General features: G+C 36.0%; 1 protein-coding gene across 1 annotated transcript; it reads left to right on the top strand.

The window, feature by feature from the left end:
* Positions 1 to 1,110: 1,110 nt before the first annotated feature.
* Positions 1,111 to 14,399, top strand: LOC124089790 (C-type lectin domain family 4 member A-like). Its single transcript, XM_046440009.1, has 4 exons — positions 1,111 to 1,261; positions 9,940 to 10,091; positions 13,170 to 13,285; positions 14,270 to 14,399. The coding sequence occupies exons 1-4, from the start codon at positions 1,111 to 1,113 to the stop codon at positions 14,397 to 14,399; spliced, it is 549 nt and encodes a 182-aa protein (XP_046295965.1).
* Positions 14,400 to 18,965: the final 4,566 nt, after the last annotated feature.

The following is an 18,965-nucleotide window of genomic DNA, read 5'->3' as shown; positions in this document are numbered from 1 at the left end:
AGGACACCTTCAGACTTTTACTTCCCTACCATGCTAAATGAAGGTGGCTCTGAACATGGGGAGGTTGTCATGTGAGAATTGTGTCAATGACCACCTTAGAATGTGGCCAGACACATCAATGTTTATAGCAACACAATTCACAATAGCTAAACTGTGGAGCCAACCTAGATGCCCTTCAGTGGATGAATGGATAAAAAACTGTGGCATATATACACAATGGAATATTACTCAGCAATAAAAGAGAATAAAATCATGGTATTTGCAGGTAAATTGATGCCATCAGAGAAGATAATGCCAAGTGAAGTTAGCCAATACCCCCAAAACAAATGCTGAATGTTTTCTCTGATATAAGGAGGCCTACTCATAGTGGGGTAGGGATGGGGAGCATGGGAGGAATAGAGGAACTCTAGATAGGGCAAAATGGTGGGACAGAGAGGAAGGGGGCAGGGGGTTAGGAAGGATGGTGGAATGTGATGGACATCATTATCCAAAGTACATGTATGAAGACATGAATTGGTGTGAGCATACTTTATATACAAACAGAGGTATGAAAATTTGTTCTAAATGTGTAATAATAATTGTAATGCATTCCACTGTCATGTATTTAAAAAATAAAACCAATAAAAAGATCCCCTCCCCCCCCAAAAAAAAAGAGTGAATAAAAAAGCTGCCTTAGCAGTCAGACATGATGATGTGAATGCAGCAGAACAAGTTGTTTGGCTAATATATTACACTTGCACGTGGACACCCTCACATTTCAGTTTTGCTGGTGAATTTATAAAATTAATTTCTTAGGAAAGACTTCTCCAATTGCTTGGTTCCTCTTTTTCTTTTCTTCATATTTGAGTTCCCACTTTTGTTACATTTGTTTATCTATTTTGACTATGTTTGAATGCTATAATTCTTTTTATGTTTGTCATGAAGATTGGATCCTGTGGCCCAGTGGTTTCACACGATTTCACTCTTAGGGGCTGTGCCTATTTATTACTTGGGCTCTCATCTATTTAAGTGGTAGGATAATTTGCTTTCAGGCTGGAACCTCACTTATAGTATGTTTTAAGGAAAATATCACATGGGATTTTTGAAAAAAGCAGAAGGTTTCCTCTCATGATGGCTTTGGGAAATCATGCTGAAGTGAGTTTGCAAAATGAGAAGTCCTCCGGCACCAACTCAAATTCTCCTGCAGGTAAAAATCATTTTCCAGTGGTCAAAGTGAATTGTGAGGTCAAGGATGAAGAGATAGTTGATAAGCAGGGCAGAGGTAATGTTAGTTGCTGTTTCTCTGAAGTGATTATGTCTGTGAAACCCAGGAACCTCTGAGGATTGTGCTGCCTGTAGATAGGAATGAAGGTGTTGTAGAGTTGCAAAGTGGGATAAAATAGATTCATAATACTTTCTTTACTATTATCATTTATAGATGATCAGAGTTTGGATTTTCTTGTGTATCCTTCCAGATATAAATATATAAAACTGTGTGTACCTATATTTCCAGAACTGAAAGAATATAATAGTGAGTTTTTCCTCCTTGAGATTGACAATGTACATAATTTTAAGAAAATTTTTTCTCTTTATTTGGTGTTTTAATCTTAATTATCTTAATGGAATGTGTCCCACTATTCCTCTCCCCTTTGGTAGTGACCAATTTCAGGGTTTTGTATATCCTAGTCAAAATTGCTGTAGCATGAATCTATACCCTCAGTCTAGAAAACGTTTTCTAACCATGAAACAGTGACTAAAAAGACTGACTTTATCTTAACAATATGAAATTTGGCCAGAAAGTTTTATCTTCTATAGCATACTTATAACTTGGACACAATCTAAAATATTATTTGAATATGAAATGAAATACTAAGAACCATGTTAAAAATATTAATAAACATCATGATGAAAAATGTTTGTAAAATAGTATAAAAGAACATGGTGAGTCAGAAATCAGTAAATATATATGTCAATGAAATGGAAAAATGTGCATATATGTTGTACACACTTCAAAAATTGCTGAAAGGACATGTGCCATACTTTGAAAACAATGGGGATACTTGTAGATCAACTAAAAATATTTTCCATTTTGAGACGGACATGAACTTTTGGAGACCAGGGGCAGAATATTATGGTTTGAATATGAGATGTGCCCTGAAAAGCTTATGTGGCAATTCAGGAATGTTCAGAGATAAAATAGTTATGAGAATCGTAACCTAATCAGTGCATTAATTTACACATTTGATGGATTAATAATTAGAATGGATTACTGGTTGGTAATCCATTATTACTAATATTAACAATAGTAATTGTCAATGGTAGACATTTGTGTTTGGGGTATTTTATAGTTTTTATAAATAAACACCATTTATTTTTCTTATTTCAATTTTAATATGATTTCAAATATTCATAGTATTAGTGATTGTGCTTTATGGAAGAAAATTGAAAAGTAGAAGAGGAGGATATTAGCTTTTCTGTCACTTCAACCAAAATACCTGATAAGAACAATTTAGAGGAGGAATCTTATTTTAGGATCAATATTTCTGAGGCTAGTCTATGGTGAGTCAGCTTCATCACTGTGGCCTTGAGGTCAGGCAGAACATCATAGTTGTAGGGCATGACAGAGGAGAGTTGATGGCAGCCAGGAGATCATGGAAGCTTCTACTGATATTTCAGAGAAAGACCTGACTGTTCAGGCAAAGTGAAGCCGTGTTGGAATCCCTGCATGATTCCCGTCAGAGGGCATGCATGAAGCTGTGAAGGGGAAGCTGAAGCTGGAATGGAGATCCCAGGGATTAAGATATGCCAGTAAAGTGGAATGTCTGCTGAGGAAAGCTGGTGGCTGTAAAGGGAGTCAGCCGAAGAAAGAGACCATGTGAATTACAACCAGCAAGGCCATTTAGGTGGTGCTGCAGAAGCTCTTTGAAGAATATATCACACCACAATATTTCCCAGATGCTGCACATGGAGTTACAGAAACTAATATCTACCAGACTGAATGTTGGTTGTTTTGGTTTTGTCCCTTACTTCTACATCCTTATTCCTCCTTTTTGGAATGGGAATGTTTACTTTATGCATCACATATTGGAAATATGTAAGTTACTTTTGATTTTTACAGAGGCTCACAACACATAGTTTGTCTTGAGTCTCAGAGGAGACTTTGGATTTGATCTATTGGGAAATTTTGCAGCTTTGAACACTATCGGGACTCTTCGAGATCAACTAAATGTATTTTCCATTGTGAGATGGACATGAACTTTTGGGGACCAGGGGCAGAATGTTAAGGTTTGAATACGAGATGTTCCCTGAAAAGTTTATGTGGCAATTCAAGGATGTTCAGTGATAAAATAGTTATAAGAATCATAACCTAATCAGTGCATTAATAAATATATTGGATGGCTTAATAATTAGAATGGATTACTGGTTTGGTAATCAGATCAGGTGTGGCTGAAAAAATTAGGTCACTGGGGCATGCCTTAGATCATATATTTTCATTTCCATTTCCATTTTCAATGGATGAATTGTAATTATACACAATAGTGGGGTTCACTGTTCCATATTCATACATGTACATGGTATGACAATATAATTTGATCAACATCATTCCTCAGTAGATTATATTTTTCCCCTGGCTCTTTGTTTGCTCTTTCTTCTTCCTGGCTGTCTTGAGCTGAACAATGTTACACTACCACACTGTTATTCTGTGATGTTTTACCTCACCTCAGTGCTAGAGCAGTGGAGAAGACTGACCATAGACTGACACCTCTAAAATCATGAACTCCAAATGAACTTTCTCTACTCTAAGATATTCTTGTCAAATGTTTTGGTCACAGTGACAAAAAGTCAACTCATAGAGGAGGATTTGGAAATAAGGAAAGAATTGCTTTCTGATGAATTAATTTGATTTATCCTTCAGATCACAATGAAAACATCATTCCTCATCTGAGTAATTTTGTTTTTTCCAAGCTTCTTGCCTTGCTGCTGATACTTTCCCTGCTGAAGGAAATCTTTTTGTCTGTCTCTCCTATCAGTAAGTATGCCAACTGGGTCAGTTAGCAATCCCTGCCTTTCATTAACAGAAACTATCCATTAGAACCTGACAGTGCACAATTATGCAGACAATCGAAAAATGAATATTCTCTTAGATGGGGGATAGAGTTCCTGAGTTTTCACTGGGAATTTTGTTTTTTCATGAATAATGGAATTCATGTTCATTTAGAAAATCTGAAGAGTAGATATGTGTGTATTGGCTGATGTTAGAATGAAACCAATGAGTCATCAGTTCTATAATAGATTCTGTGTGAGGATAATCTGTATTTATTTAAGAGCTTTTACAAGGCTAGTCTTATGTGACTTCACAGACATATTTTTGGATGATCAGGTGAACATGAAGGTGATGGAAGGAAATATTCCAGAAAGAGTTCCCAGTGAATTTCCTTCTAATAATTTCTGTCTGTCCCATTGTGAGATCTCAGGAAAAATCAATTTAACAAATGGGTGGATTTATGCATATGCTGTATTTCAGAATTTATTGTTTTCAAAAGTCATAAATCTCAGCATATATTAGGGTAGATATTTAATTCATTAATTTATTCATTTGATAAGTAACAATAGCCATACATATTATTTGCTAGGTGCTGTGTTAGAGATTCCAAAAATAACCACAGCCACTGGTCTCAAGATATTAAGAGAATTGTCAAAATAACCAGCACATTGCTGGAGTTGTGGCTCAGTGATAAAGCACTCGCTTTGCTTATATGAAGCTGAGGGTTTGATCTTTAGCACACATAAAAATAAATTAAATAAAGTTATCTTGTCCATCACAAGCAAAAATATTAAAAAATAACCAGTGCTTACAACACGAGATGGGAAGGGTTGTGCAGGTAAGAAGTGAGCACAGGAGGCTGAGGTAGGTTTCCTGAAGGAGGAGACACCTACATCTGTACCCAAATGACATAGACAGATTATATTACAACATGGAAGATTTGGAGGGCAATATAAAAGTGCCTGACTGGGAAAATATAGTGTGATATGAGAAACTATGAAATGAAGTTATAGGTTGCCCACATAAACAGAATTCAGATCATGAAGAATGCTACATAGTATCAAAATTTTTTTGATTTTTTCCCTGAAGGTTATTTTATAAAATATCCTTTGCTACTTAATAAATGAGTCTAAAACAGTGAATTAAAACATCTATTTATTTAGCTCATGCATCTGTGGCTTGGCAATTTAGATTTGTCTCAGATGGGAGTTTCCTCAGTCCTAGCTGAACTCAGTCATGCATATGATGTTAGGGACCCATAATAGGTAACTTGGCTTATGAAGAACAGCATATCAACTGGAATGAAAGGGGCAATTTTACCACATTTTTATCATTATGCATCAGGCCAGCCTGGGCTTGTTCACATGGCCACTTGCAGGCTTCAAAGATGGAGGTTGAACGCAAACCAAGCACATTAAAGTTTCAATTTAGAACTAGCCTCATTGTTTTGCACATTCTGTTGGCCAAATGGAGTTTTAAAGGCAGCTCACATTCTATTGTTGATGAAACTGACCCTATTTCTTGATTGGAGAAGGTACAAAGTCACATTGAAAGAGGTGTAAATACCAGAAGGATGGAACATTGAGGCCAGTTTGCAGTGTATCAGTGATGTGGAGCCATTGCTGAATTTTGGGCAGGGATTTGACATAATCAAATTTGACATGCTTTTACCAAGGTGTGGAAATGGATTTAGGAGGACAAAGGTGAAAGTAAGGAGAGGTGTTATTTTCTCGAAAAGGGATAGAAGTAGACAGCATTGTGTTAAGTGAGATAAACCAGACTGAGAAAGTCATTGGTTGTATATCTTCTCTCATATATGATAATTTGGGAGCAAGTAGAGTAGAAGGGATGAGTTCTCAAGAAAATTGAGGGAAAAGTAGTAGAGTAGAGGCAGGGGACCAGGATGACAGAAGAGGGAAGGGATTGGGGAGGTACTGGGGAATGAAATTGACCAAATAATGTTATGTGTGTGTAGGATTATGTAACAGTGCATCCTATTATTATGTATAATTATAATGCACCAAACAGAGTCTAATTCATCATCCCATTGGAAAACATTGAGAGCCTCATTTAAGGATAGTGTTAGTGAAGAAAGAGAAAACAGGTAGCTTTGAAGGGTAAAGAAGATATAATCAAGGAGGCTAATCCTTGATGAATATTGGGGATTAAAGAACCCAGAGAATTAAAGTGTGAATATAATATTCTGGCCTAGTACTAAACTCAGCAGTGAAGAAGTTGTTCAAAGGTGTAGGCAGTGTAGGATTAATAGCAGGTTTATTTTGAGAGATAATTATTTATGTTTTGGGAACAATGTGTTAACCCACAATGTACATGTCCAGTGGGAGGCATATTTGCCTGGATTTTAGGAGAGAAAAGTCTGGAATTTTGAAAGTCATTCGCACAATGATAGCAAGCCCCAGTTTGGGAATATATGTTATCATTCAAGAAGAGGACTTTAAGCAATAAGTAGGGATTAGGAAAGAACTCTTGGACATGCTACATTAAAAAAAAGGTGAATGGAGGAAGAGAGCTGAAGGAAGAAGATAAGAAACAGCAGTAAGAAAAGTGAGGCAGGAACAGGAGAGAACAGTATACCAAGAGCTGAGGAGAAAGACTTGGATGAATGACTGCAAGAAGAACATTAGAAAATGACTAACAAGTGGTCCTAGAAAATTACTAACAATCGATTTCATGGATAGTTTTAATGAAATGATAGAAGTCAAAGCCTGAATGAAGTGGGTAAAGTAATAAATAGGAAGTTAGAGGGAAAGAAGAAATTTAATTTCTTGCAGTAGTGTTGATTAACCCAGAGCCTTGTCTAGGCAAGTGCTGTGATACTGAGATACTACTGTAGCCCAGAAAATCCAATTTCTAGAGGTGGGGGGGAGTTAGTTCTACATTGGGAGAGACACACAAAAGAGATGAAGAAAAATGTCCTCTTGATCAATCTTTGGGTTTTTGAAAAACATTTTTTCTGTTCTTTAAGATCATCCAGAATTGATTAAAATTAGCAAATTCTTCCTTTTCCCAAAATCCCAGGTTGTGTACTTCCTTAAATAATTTCCACTCCCTTCTCACAAAATTTAGCCTTGATTTGCATCTTGGGTTAACTCTGGAAGGAGACTATGGATAACATCCTTCAGATCCCAGTATGATGGCACTTTCATGTCTTCTTTCAACTCTTCATCTTTTAGCTATTCCTGGAGACACCTAATATTTCCAAAGCATTAGAATTAAAGACTCCATTGACTGAGGAATCAAAGGCAATCTTTTTCTGTCATGCTCTCTCTAGTTGGGTAATTGAAGATGTGTAGATTTTGTCTATAGAATTCAAGAAAGCAATGTAAACAGCAATGACCTAATGCTACCAGAAAAATGATTGGTTTATGTTCTGTTTTCCAGCTTTCTTTCAAAAAAAATTCTCAGCTGCTTGAAGACAAAAATTATAAAAGATTTATAAAGGAAATGATTCACATAAACTTGAAGTGTGTAAGAATCAATTCAACCATGGAAGGTAAAACTTCATGTGCCTAGAATTCACATGACTGTAGTATGTAAGATTCCCACATCAGTATTTATGATTTTCAGGTAAAACACACTAAGTAGTGGAGTCTCCTGGTCATTCTAAGCTACAAGTGTACAATCATAGAATCTAACATCCTTTCTTTCTTTCTTTCTCTTTTAGTTGTAGATGGACATAATATTTTCATTTATTTATTTCTATGTGGTGCTGAGGATTGAACCTAGTGCCTCAGATGTGCGAGGTAGGTGCGGTACCACTGAGCTGTAGCCCCAGCCCAGAATCTAACATTCTTATTTGGATATTGAAAGTTATCCATGTGAAGCTTGATTTTGAAGAAAGATATATTGTTACTGTATTTCTTCAGACTTCTTTTATCTGAGGTTTCTGCAAGGCTAGTGTTTTTATCACATGTCAAACAATTTGATAAAAGTGAAGATGAATATATTATTGTGAATGTGATTTTTTTACCTTTAAATAACAAGTTTTAAAAACGTTTTTAAATTGACAGAAAATTTGAGCAGATGATATTAAAAGATTCTATTTTAACCCTACCTTGCAACACAGTGCCCATTATTATTAAGCTATTCCTACATAAGGATATTTGTTACAACAAGTGAACCAATATTTATGAGTTTTTCCCTTTGGTAGTAGGAATTGAATTCAGAGGTTCACACATGCTAGGCACGTCTTTATCACTGAGCCACTTCCTTAGTCCAACATTCTTGATTTTCCCAATTTTTAACTCTTGTTCTTTTTCTCTACTATAATCCTGTGCAGTCATCCACCTTCCATTTATTTGTCATCTCTCTTTATGTTTCTCTTTGCTATGATATTTTTTCAGAACTTTCTTGTTAGATTACTCTGACATTTAGGGGAACACAATTATGTACATTATTGGTTGTCTCTCTGTTAAATTTGATGTTTTTCTAATGAATATGGGGGGATTATTTGTTTTGGGGAGGAAGGGCACAGATATAAAATGCTATTCATCACATTATTGCAAGGGTATATATTATCAAAGTGAATGTTGACTATAGATGCTGAACTTGATCACCTGAGGTAGTGTTTGTCAGGTTTCTCATTGTGAAGCTACTTTTCCCTCTCCTATTCCCACACTATACAGTTCATAAGGAGGTTGCTACATGCAGCTAATGTTTTATGATAGAGGAATCATGCTCCCATTTATTAGGGTAGTGTATTATGTTAGTGTTCTCCAGAGGAAAAGAAGCAATATGAACATGGGTATTTATTTTAAGAACTTGACTCATGGAAATGTGGGGGCTTGATAAGTCCAAAATTTGATCTGGGTAACTTTCCTGCTGAAGACTCAGGAAGGAGTGGCAGATGGAGGCCAAAGGAAGTCTGCTAAGCTTTTAAAAGATTATTATATTTTCAGTGATAAAATTTCCATTTTTTACATGTTTTTTTTGTTGAGTCTACTTTTTTGTTTCTTTTTTATTAAATTATTTATTCATCCTAATTTGTTATACATGATGGCAGAATGCAATTCATTTCATATTACACATATAGAGCACAATTTTTCAAGTCACTGATTGCACACTAAGTGTGTTCACACAAATTTGTGTCTTCATATATGTACTTAGGTAATGATGTCTAACTCATTCCATCCTCATTCCTGCCCCCTTGCCCCCTCCCTTCTCCTCCCTCCTATTTGTCTTATCTAAAGTTCCTTCATTACTCCCATGCTCTCCCCTCCATCATGCCATTGAGAGTCAGCATTACTTTGTTTCTTTTTTGGGGATGGTGGTTTGTGTTAGGTACCTGAGATTGAACCTTGGGTTGCCAAATCCCTGAGCCACATTCTAGCCCTATTTTTTTTTTTAAATTTGACACAGGAATTTTCTAAGTTACTTAGGTCTCTTATTTTTTTTCAAAATTGTTTGAATCTTCTTGTTGAAGCATTTTTATCATGGTTGCTTTAAAATCTTTGTCAGATAATTCTAACATTCTTATTATCTTTTTTTTTGTTTACTGCTATTGATTATCATTTTTTTAATAAAATCGAGAACTTCCTGGTCCTTGGTATGATTAATTATTTTGTGTTGAAACTTGGATATTTCCATTTAGAGGTTTTGAAGTCTAGGTTTTATTTAAACATTATATTTTATTATTTATTCATCTATCTATCTATTTATTTATTTATTTTTCCTGATACCAGTCCAGCAGATGAAAGGGACCCTGACACCTTACTGCCTGGTGGAAGTAACTTGCCTCCTTGGCACGTGAGGAAAGGGATCTCCTTGTTATATCTGGGTGAATATGGGAGCTGCAGCTTCCATGCTATTTCCCTAGGTCTTTAAATTTAATAATACACACACTTTAAAAAAACATTTTTATATAACACACTTATTTGCCCTTCTTGCCTATAAAGGAAAAGTCTGGAGCTGTTGCCCAGAGAATTGGAAGTCATTTAGTTACAGTTGCTGCTTTTTTTCTACTGATGCAAAATCTTGGAATGACAGTCAGGAGAACCGCTCTAGAATGGAGGCTCACCTGGTGGTGATCAACAGCAAGGAAGAGCAGGTACTTTCTAAGGGACAATGGAGTCATGAGCCTGTCTGACTTTTGTACATGTCTTTGCTAAGAAGGGATATTGATGCTGTGGCAGAAGATTTCCCATAAGACAGATAGGAGAGAGAGGCTCCCTCAGACTTCACATGCCACACCTTGTTCCTTCTTCAGTGTAATTAATCTACGCCCAAGGAAATTGTGGCATTCAACATGTAGGACCTGGGGGGTTAGTGAAAAGATAAAAATGTTTCTGCGTATAGCAGCAGTTGGTTATTTCAATATATAACTGTTTTATGAATGATCAACTGCTTAACAGAAAGGAGAATTAACTTGAATAGGCAAAGTTAAATCAACAGACTCACAATCAGCAATCAGGAATGAAATTTTAAGAATGTGTGAAGTGCTGGGTTTTGTGCATGCTTTAATCCCAGGGGCTTGGGAGGTTGAGGCAGGAGTATCTCAAGTTCAAAGCAATCCTTCGCAATGTAGGAAGGCACTAAGCAATTTAGCAAGACTGTGTCCCTAATTGAAATATAAGAAAGGGTGGGGATGTGGCTCAGTGGTTAAGTACTCCTGGGTTCAATTTCGGGTACAAAATAAATCATGATGTCACAAATATAAAATGATTAAATTTGTAAGAATTTTTCATGCAAAACTTTGAAGAATGTTCTCTCAGTGAAGAAAAGAGGGAAAGTGAATTTGAGATGGAAATTCATTATGATTGTAGATAGGAATTGCTTCCATATTTAATAAAATTAAGGCTCACAGATGATGTCTTTGATCCTTTTGTGCTCAAAGACCTGCAGTTCTGAGGTCCCCATCTGGTTCTTCTGGAACTGTCTACTTTTGTTGTCATTTCTGTTTGACCAGAAAGATTTCAGTTGAAAAATAACACTGTACCTTTAAATATGTATAATTAGTTGATAGTGAAATCTTTAAGAAAATATAAAGAAGATGGAAATGTTAACTATGCCAATTTGACCATTATGCACTGTGTATATGTATCAAATTATCATGTTACCTGATAGATGTTACAATTAAAATAATAAAGAAGAAATAACCAAAAGTTCTCTATAGGTTTAATGCAATGCCAATCAAAATCCCAATGGCATTTCTTGTAGAAATAGATAAAGCAATCATGAAATTCATATGGAAAAATAAAAGACCCAGAATAGCAAAAGCAACTCTAAGCAGGAACTGTGAATCAGGCAGCATAGCGATATCAGATTTCAAACTATACTACAGAGCAATAGTAACAAAAACAGCATGGTACTGGTACCAAAACAGGCGGGTGGACCAATGGTACAGAACAGAGGACACAGAGACTAATCCACAAAGTTACAACTATCTTATATTTGATAAAGGGGCTAAAAGCATGCAATGGAGGAAGGATAGCATCTTCAACAAATGGTGCTGGGAAAGCTGGAATTCCATATGCAACAAAATGAAACTGAATCCCCTCCTCTCACCATGCACAAAAGTTAACTCAAAATGGATCAAGGAGCTTGATATCAAATCAGAGACTCTGCATCTGATAGAAGAAAAAGTTGGCTCCGATCACATATTGTGGGGTCGGGCTCCAAATTCCTTAATAGGACACCCATAGCACAAGAGTTAATAACAAGAATCAACAAATGGGACTTACTTAAACTAAAAAAGTTTTTTCTCAACAAGAGAAACAATAAGAGAGGGAAATAGGGAGCCTACATCATGGGAACAAATTTTTACTCCTCACACTTCAGATAGAGCCCTAATATCCAGAGTATACAAAGAACTCAAAAAATTAGACAATAAGATAACAAATAACCCAATCAACAAATGGGCCAAGGACCTGAACAGACACTTCTCAGAGGAGGACATACAATCAATCAACAAGTACATGAAACAATGCTCACCATCTCTAGCAGTCAGAGAAATGCAAATCAAAACCACCCTAAGATACCATCTCACTCCAGTAAGATTGGCAGCCATTATGAAGTCAAACAACAACAAGTGCTGGTGAGGATGTGGGGAAAAGGGTACTCTTGTACATTGCTGGTGGGACTGCAAATTGGTGCGGCCAATTTGGAAAGCAGTATGGAGATTCCTTGGAAAGCTGGGAATGGAACCACCATTTGACCCAGCTATTGCCCTTCTCGGACTATTCCCTGAAGACTTTAAAAGTGCATACTACAGGGATACTGCCACATCGATGTTCATAGCAGCACAATTCACAATAGCTAGACTGTGGAACCAACCCAGATGCCCTTCAATAGATGAATGGATAAAAAAAATGTGGCATTTATACACCATGGAGTATTACGCAGCACTAAAAAATGACAAAATCATGGAATTTGCAGGGAAATGGATGGTACTAGAGCAGATTATTCTAAGTGAAGCTAGCCAATCCCTAAAAAACAAATGCCAAATGTCTTCTTTGATATAAGGAGAGCAACTAAGAACAGAGCAGGGAGGAAGAGCAGGAGGAAAAGATTAACATTAAACAGAGACATGAGGTGGAATGGAAAGGTAGAGAAAAGGGAAATTGCATGGAAATGGAAGGAGACCCTCATTGTTATACAAAATTACATATAAGAGGTTATTAGGGGAATGGGAAAAAAAAAACAAGGAGAGAAATGAATTACAGTAGTTGGCGTAGAGAGAGAAGATGGGAGGGTAGGGGAGTGGGGTAGTAGAGGATAGGAAAGGTAGTAGAATACAACAGTTACTAATATGGCATTAAGTAAAAATGTGGATGTGTAACCGATGTGATTCTGCAATCTGTATTTGGGGTAAAAATGGAAGTTCATAACCCACTTGAATCTAATGTATGAAATATGATATGTCAAGAGTTTTGTAATGTTTTGAACAACCAATAAAAAAATTAAAAAAAAGAAAAGAAAAAAAGAAATAAATCCCCCAATTTTTTTCCAATATTTTTATTGGTGAATCATATTTACACATGAGAATGGGCTTTTGTTATATTATTCTGTTATATTAATACCAGTACATAGCATGATTTGGCAAATTAAAAAAAAAACAAACAAAAACAACTCAGTTCAAGCTGACTATCTAAAGCCTATGACTTCTTTTCTTTTTCCTTTCCTTTAGGATTTCATCACTCAGGATATGGACAAAAACGCTGCTTATTTTGTGGGGCTATCAGATCCAGAGGGTCAAGGACACTGGCAATGGGTTGATCAGACCCCATACAACCAAAGTGCCATGTGAGTACAGAATTAGATAAAGGAATCCTGGGTCCTGGATTATGTAGGAAGTTTAGAGTGTTCCAGCATCAGTTTTGAAACTACAACAGCTCACTCTTGTCCTTTTGCACACACAGTTAATCAATTTTATTACCTCATTGAATTATCTCAGAAGCGTAGGAGGCACAGAATATTTTTCCTATTATAAAAATGAGGAAATTGAGTTTGGAGAGTATAGATAGTTTCAGCTAAGGTCACCCAACAACAATCTTTAGAACCAGGTGGATTCTACTTTGCTTTTATAAACTCTATTTATTCTCTGTAATAAAAATTCATGTTTTTAAATCATTATGGATTATTGTGATTTAATATTCCTCATAAAGCAAATATCCTAAATTTGTATACTACTACAATATCTCATATTTATGTAATCTTTAAAGGCATTTAAATACATTAGTATACTCACACCCTTGACCCTTATATCTTCTTTGTGAAATATATAGTGCTGTTACTCTGGTCCAGCTTTTAGATGGGCAAACTGAGAATCTAAGAAATTAAGTTATTTGACTAGAAAACAGGAATAAGTAGATCTAGAGATGTAACTATTTCTTCAGACTTCAAAATCATCTCATTAAAAAGGGAAAAAAACCCTGTTTTGATACATGGGACCATAGTGACTTCTCTTCATCATATAAGAAAGCCCCATGGATTCATATTCTCCTGGCAACAGGGTCTTTGTTTAGAGGAGAGCCCATGGGTAACTTTTGGTCAAATGTTTAGTGCAATAATGTATGAGAAATTATGAGTGATGGGGGCACAATTTTCAAGATAAATGTCAGAGGTGTTGGTGGAGGAGAAACTGCATGAGAATTGGGAATGGTTTGTCTGGGCATATCAGACCCTGACTTCCACAAAGTTACAGCCCAGCCTCTGACCCCATAACTGACTTTAACCCCTTTAAAAGCAGTCTTGGAAGAATAACTTCATCCTTTTTCTCTGTTTCAGATTTTGGCATCTAGGTGAACCAAGTCATAGTGAAGAGTGTTGTGTTATAGTACATTCTCGTCCTCTATCATTGCAATGGGGCTGGAATATATACTTTGTAAAGATCGTCAATGATCAGTTTGTGAAATGATGAAAATCTATTTATGAATCAACACTTTTCATGGACATGTGTTTGAATTAGCATTCATTATTCTAGTTCAATCTCATAAGTTCTTCTTTATGAAAGACATTTCATAGACTTTTTGGTATGTGGTCAACTATTCCACTTTTGAGGAAATGTTAGTGTTGCGTATGAAATTTATCAGTTTACTTCCTACAGAGCATGTAATACAATAATTGTGGGGGTTTTTTACTTTATATACAATGAGTTTACTCCATATTATTTCTGTACCATAATGATGGTACAGAATTTTCAAAAGATACATTTTACTCAAAATGCCTTTGACTGTCTCAATAAAGATAGTAACTGAACAGGAGTGAAATGTTTTATCCTGTGTCTAGCCAGTGCTGGAACTCTTCTCTTCACTCTCCCTTGTGTTGTATGAGTGTGTTTCTGTGTCTTTTACTTATTTTTCTCTAGAGCATCTTTACATCAATGTGTGTGAACAGGTTTTATGTGAGGTTTGTGTTTAAAGATCGATATAGAATCAGAAACCATCCTACTGAGAGCTAATCATAAAAAGATGTAAGAAGTAACACAGTAGTTATGATTTTAAGCTTTAAGGTTTTTGGGTAGAATGTTCAGTACTGGGGAGAATACTTTCACATGAGTATCATTTTCTAGAAATGATAATGTTGAAGCTGGCTGATTTCTCTGAGAGTGGAGATCTGCTGACAACTGACAACCCTCTAGAGCCCTTTGGATATAAATTTTACTCCGATGAGTTAAATTCTGAAACATGGATTCTGTTACAGTATAGATATGAAGTGTCTCTCAAAAGCTCATGTGTGTGACATGAAAGAAAGTTTAGAGTTTAAATAAATGGGCTGTGAGAGCCTTCACCCAATCAGTGCATTAATCCCCTGATAGGGACTAAATAAATGGTAAGTGTAGGCATGTAGGGTGTGGCTGAAAGAGATGAGTCACTGAAGGTGTGCCTTTCAGGTTTGTATTTTGTTGTGGTGGAAGGAGTCTGCTTCCTGGTGGGCATGTCCAGAGCCACTTTCCTTCTCTAAACCTATCTTCTCTTATGGTCTGCTTCACTTTAGGCCCAGAGCAATGGGAGTTGGCTGAGACCTTTGAAATCATGAGCCCCAGATGAACTTTTCCTCCTCTAAAATTGTTTTTGGACAAGTATTTTGGTCACAGTAGCAAAAAAGCTGACTAAAACAGATGAGTAGTCCTGTGAAGAGTCCTGTTCACAATTTTGTAACCAAGAGGGGAACTAGCCTTCAAAATATACAAACACCATGGATGGCAGAGTAGAGCAATGAGAAGGATTTGGTTAATTAAGTTCTTTCTGAGTCACAGAATCGACTGTTTTCACTGTATAACATTCTGTGATTTTTTATTGTGAAGACTGACAAATTTCTAATTATTTGTCAGATTAAGTCCTGATGGATTTAAGAAAACATTACATTTAGTGACTAGATTTTATCTAGACATGGTTTATTTGAGTAAAAGGAACACACTTTCAGAGTATAGCTCCATGATTTTGTTGAGTGAATGCAAACTTGTAAACACCATGCCTATCTACAATAAAGATTTCCATCATTGCCTATTGTTCTCTGCGTTAACCCTATGAATGCAATGATCTGATACCTGGTTTTCCAGCTCTCAAATTCCATATAAACCAAATAACAATGTTTGCCTTTTCTTTCCACTTTATTTTTCTCAATATGTTTGTGTTTTTACATTGGTAGATTCAATTTTTTATGAAATTGTATTTCATTGTAATATGACCTGTTTATCTAATTTCCAGTTGGTAAACTTTGAATTATTTCTATTCTGAATAAAGCTGTTTCTTTTACATGCCTTTTTGTGTACTCTGCATTTATTATTCTTAGAAATATGCACAGAGGTGGAATATATTCATAGCACACTCTTACAGAGAATAGTATTCTTGGCCTAAAATTTCTCTGTGTCACCTATTTATGCTTTTCTTTCTCTCTGATAACTCCTGGATATGATTGAGCTTTTTATGGTTTTATGCTTTTGTCTTTTACAGATTGTCATAAGTTGGATCCTACACAGATTTTCCAGATGTCTTCTTACACTTAGTAATGTGCATTTAAGATTCCTCCATTATATTTTGCTCCATGTTGACGTTTTTATTCATTGCAGAAAATATTCTACCACAGTGTATTAATCTATTGATATATATGTTGATTGCTTCTAATGTTTGACAATTATGGATGAAGTTTTTATTTGACCTCTTGTATGGGTTTATGTTTGGGCATATTTTCAATTCATTTGGGTTGACTTGCATGTTAAGACTATGCTTAGTATTGTGGAAAACTGCCAAGCTATCTTCCAAAGTGGCTATCATTTTGCATTTTGATCAGCATTGAATCAGAGTGCTTCTATTGTTATATATTCTTGATAGCATTTAGAATTGCTAGTGTTGTGGGGTTTGTCCATTCTAATATGTTTGTGGTAGTGTCTAATTTTTTAAAATTCTTTTCCTCCCTATCAATTATACCATAAACTTCTTGAGTGAAGTGACTTTGATTTGTTCACTGTTGAGTTCTCAGAGGTTACATAGTATCTTGCCCCAAGTTGTCACTCAGTAAGTCTTGATTGAAAGAGAAAATGAGTGTCTTGGCAGGATAGGTAAAGAGTTGTCTATCATGGTCTGGGTATATTTAGTACAGGGAAAAGTGTTGGAAATGAACTGATGTTGGACATTTAAGTCACATCATACATTCTAGGTTTTGTCAGTACTGAAGTAATAGTGAGATCTTGTCATATACCTTCATCTATTTGGGTAGTGATGAGGTAAGGGAGGGGTGTTATTTGTTGGCTCCTTAAAGCCACAATCAGAAGTTCCATAAAAGATAAACTAAGGAGCTGGTGATATGGCTCAATGGTAGAGCACTTACTTAGCATGTGCGAGGCCCTGGGTTTGATTCTCAGCACCATATAAAAATAAATAAAATAAAAGTATTTTTTCCAACTATAACTAAAAAATAAAGTATTAAAAAATAAACTAAGAGGAAATATTTAATTTTAAAAATTTAAATAAAATTCTTATTTAACTGATGCATAAATTATCAAATTGTATGCAAGTATGGGGTACCATATATGTTTCAATATATGTGTGCATAGTATACTGCTTAAATCAAGTTAAATATATCTGTCTCCTTAAATATATATCACTTATTTATGTAAAATCATTCAAAATTCTTTTATTTATTTAAAAAGATTTGTTTAGTTGTAGATGGCCAAAATACTTTTATCTTTTTATTTTTATGTGGTGCTGAGGATCGAGCCTCAACTCCAGCCCTCAAAATTGTTTTTTTTTTTTTTCCCTAGCTTTCTAGTGCTTTGTAATTCAGGGCACAGAATAGTGTTTGCAGATGTTAGCAGAGGGGCTGACTTCCCACCAAAAAACCTGAGAACACTAGATGTGTACAGTCTATTAGATTCATGAGGTAAAGCTTCTGAAAAACAATTTTTTCAGAAGCAGCATTCTCCGAGCTATCCTAAAGAAGCATGTGCTATTGACAGATAGTAAGACTTTATTTCATTGTAATTCTAAAATTTCCATGCAGGGAAAACCCGAAGCCTCATTTAGATAATGTGGAAAATATAAAGGAGCATGTTGTCAGACTTCCTTGTGCAGGACAGTCTCCCATCCATGTTTTTGCTGACGTCTTTTCTCAACCAGGTCATGTATTCCCTGCCAAATAAACTGCAGCTTGCTCTTGCAGCCAGAAGGGCTTTGTGAGAGATTCCCCATTTGCAAACAATTTTGGTTCTGTGTCACAAAATTCTTGGTGTTATGTTCTGCCAGGATTCTCACCAACAGGTGGATTCATTAAGTTGGGTCACACATTCAAAGGGATGCTGTCATAGCCCACCAGTCCCTAAGACCCATGTTCTTCCTGCTTATGGGGAAGGGGCAGAACAGAAAATCAGGGCAGGTAGCAACTAAAGATCCTCAGCCTCACTGAAGTGTGGCAGACTGGCCTTGTGCAGCAACCTCAGGATGTGCATTCATTTCTCTTGCTCACCTTCTGAACCCAGGCCCAGGGTTTACTGCTGCACTTGGACACCTGAAAGATGTTTTCTGTTGCAAGGACAGTACCCTGCAGCAGCATTCCCATACCCTTTCCTGGAGACCAGTCTCCAAGAACAAGGCCAGAACTGAGCTTTGGGGTTCTTGTTCTACATTGGGCTGCTGTTGTCCAAAAAACCTTCCATTCAGGGAACTGATTCTGGGAGGACAGATCATTGGCAGGATTTGTCATATTTAAAGGGCACAGGTCCTGGAACCTTCAAACTTAGCAACTGTGCCCACAGGATCTCTATTATGCCTCTATGTGTTTTTACTTGTCTGGGTTTCACAGCCTAATTTGTATTGAAATCAGTCATTGAGTACTTTATTTCAGTTATTTTATCCTTTAATTCTAAATTTTCTTCAAAAATATCCATTTTTTTAATCAACACATTAATCAAGCATATTATTAAGATTCACTGTGATATTTTCTTAAGCCCATACAACCTGGACTGATCATATCTTTATGTTCTTCT

The sequence above is a fragment of the Marmota monax genome, unplaced genomic scaffold (assembly GCF_021218885.2).
Source record: "Marmota monax isolate L192 unplaced genomic scaffold, Marmota_monax_Labrador192_F-V1.1 WCK01_AAM20220418_F8-fsc00449, whole genome shotgun sequence".
Taxonomy (NCBI): domain Eukaryota; kingdom Metazoa; phylum Chordata; class Mammalia; order Rodentia; family Sciuridae; genus Marmota; species Marmota monax.
This window is presented reverse-complemented; position numbering and strand designations above follow the sequence as displayed.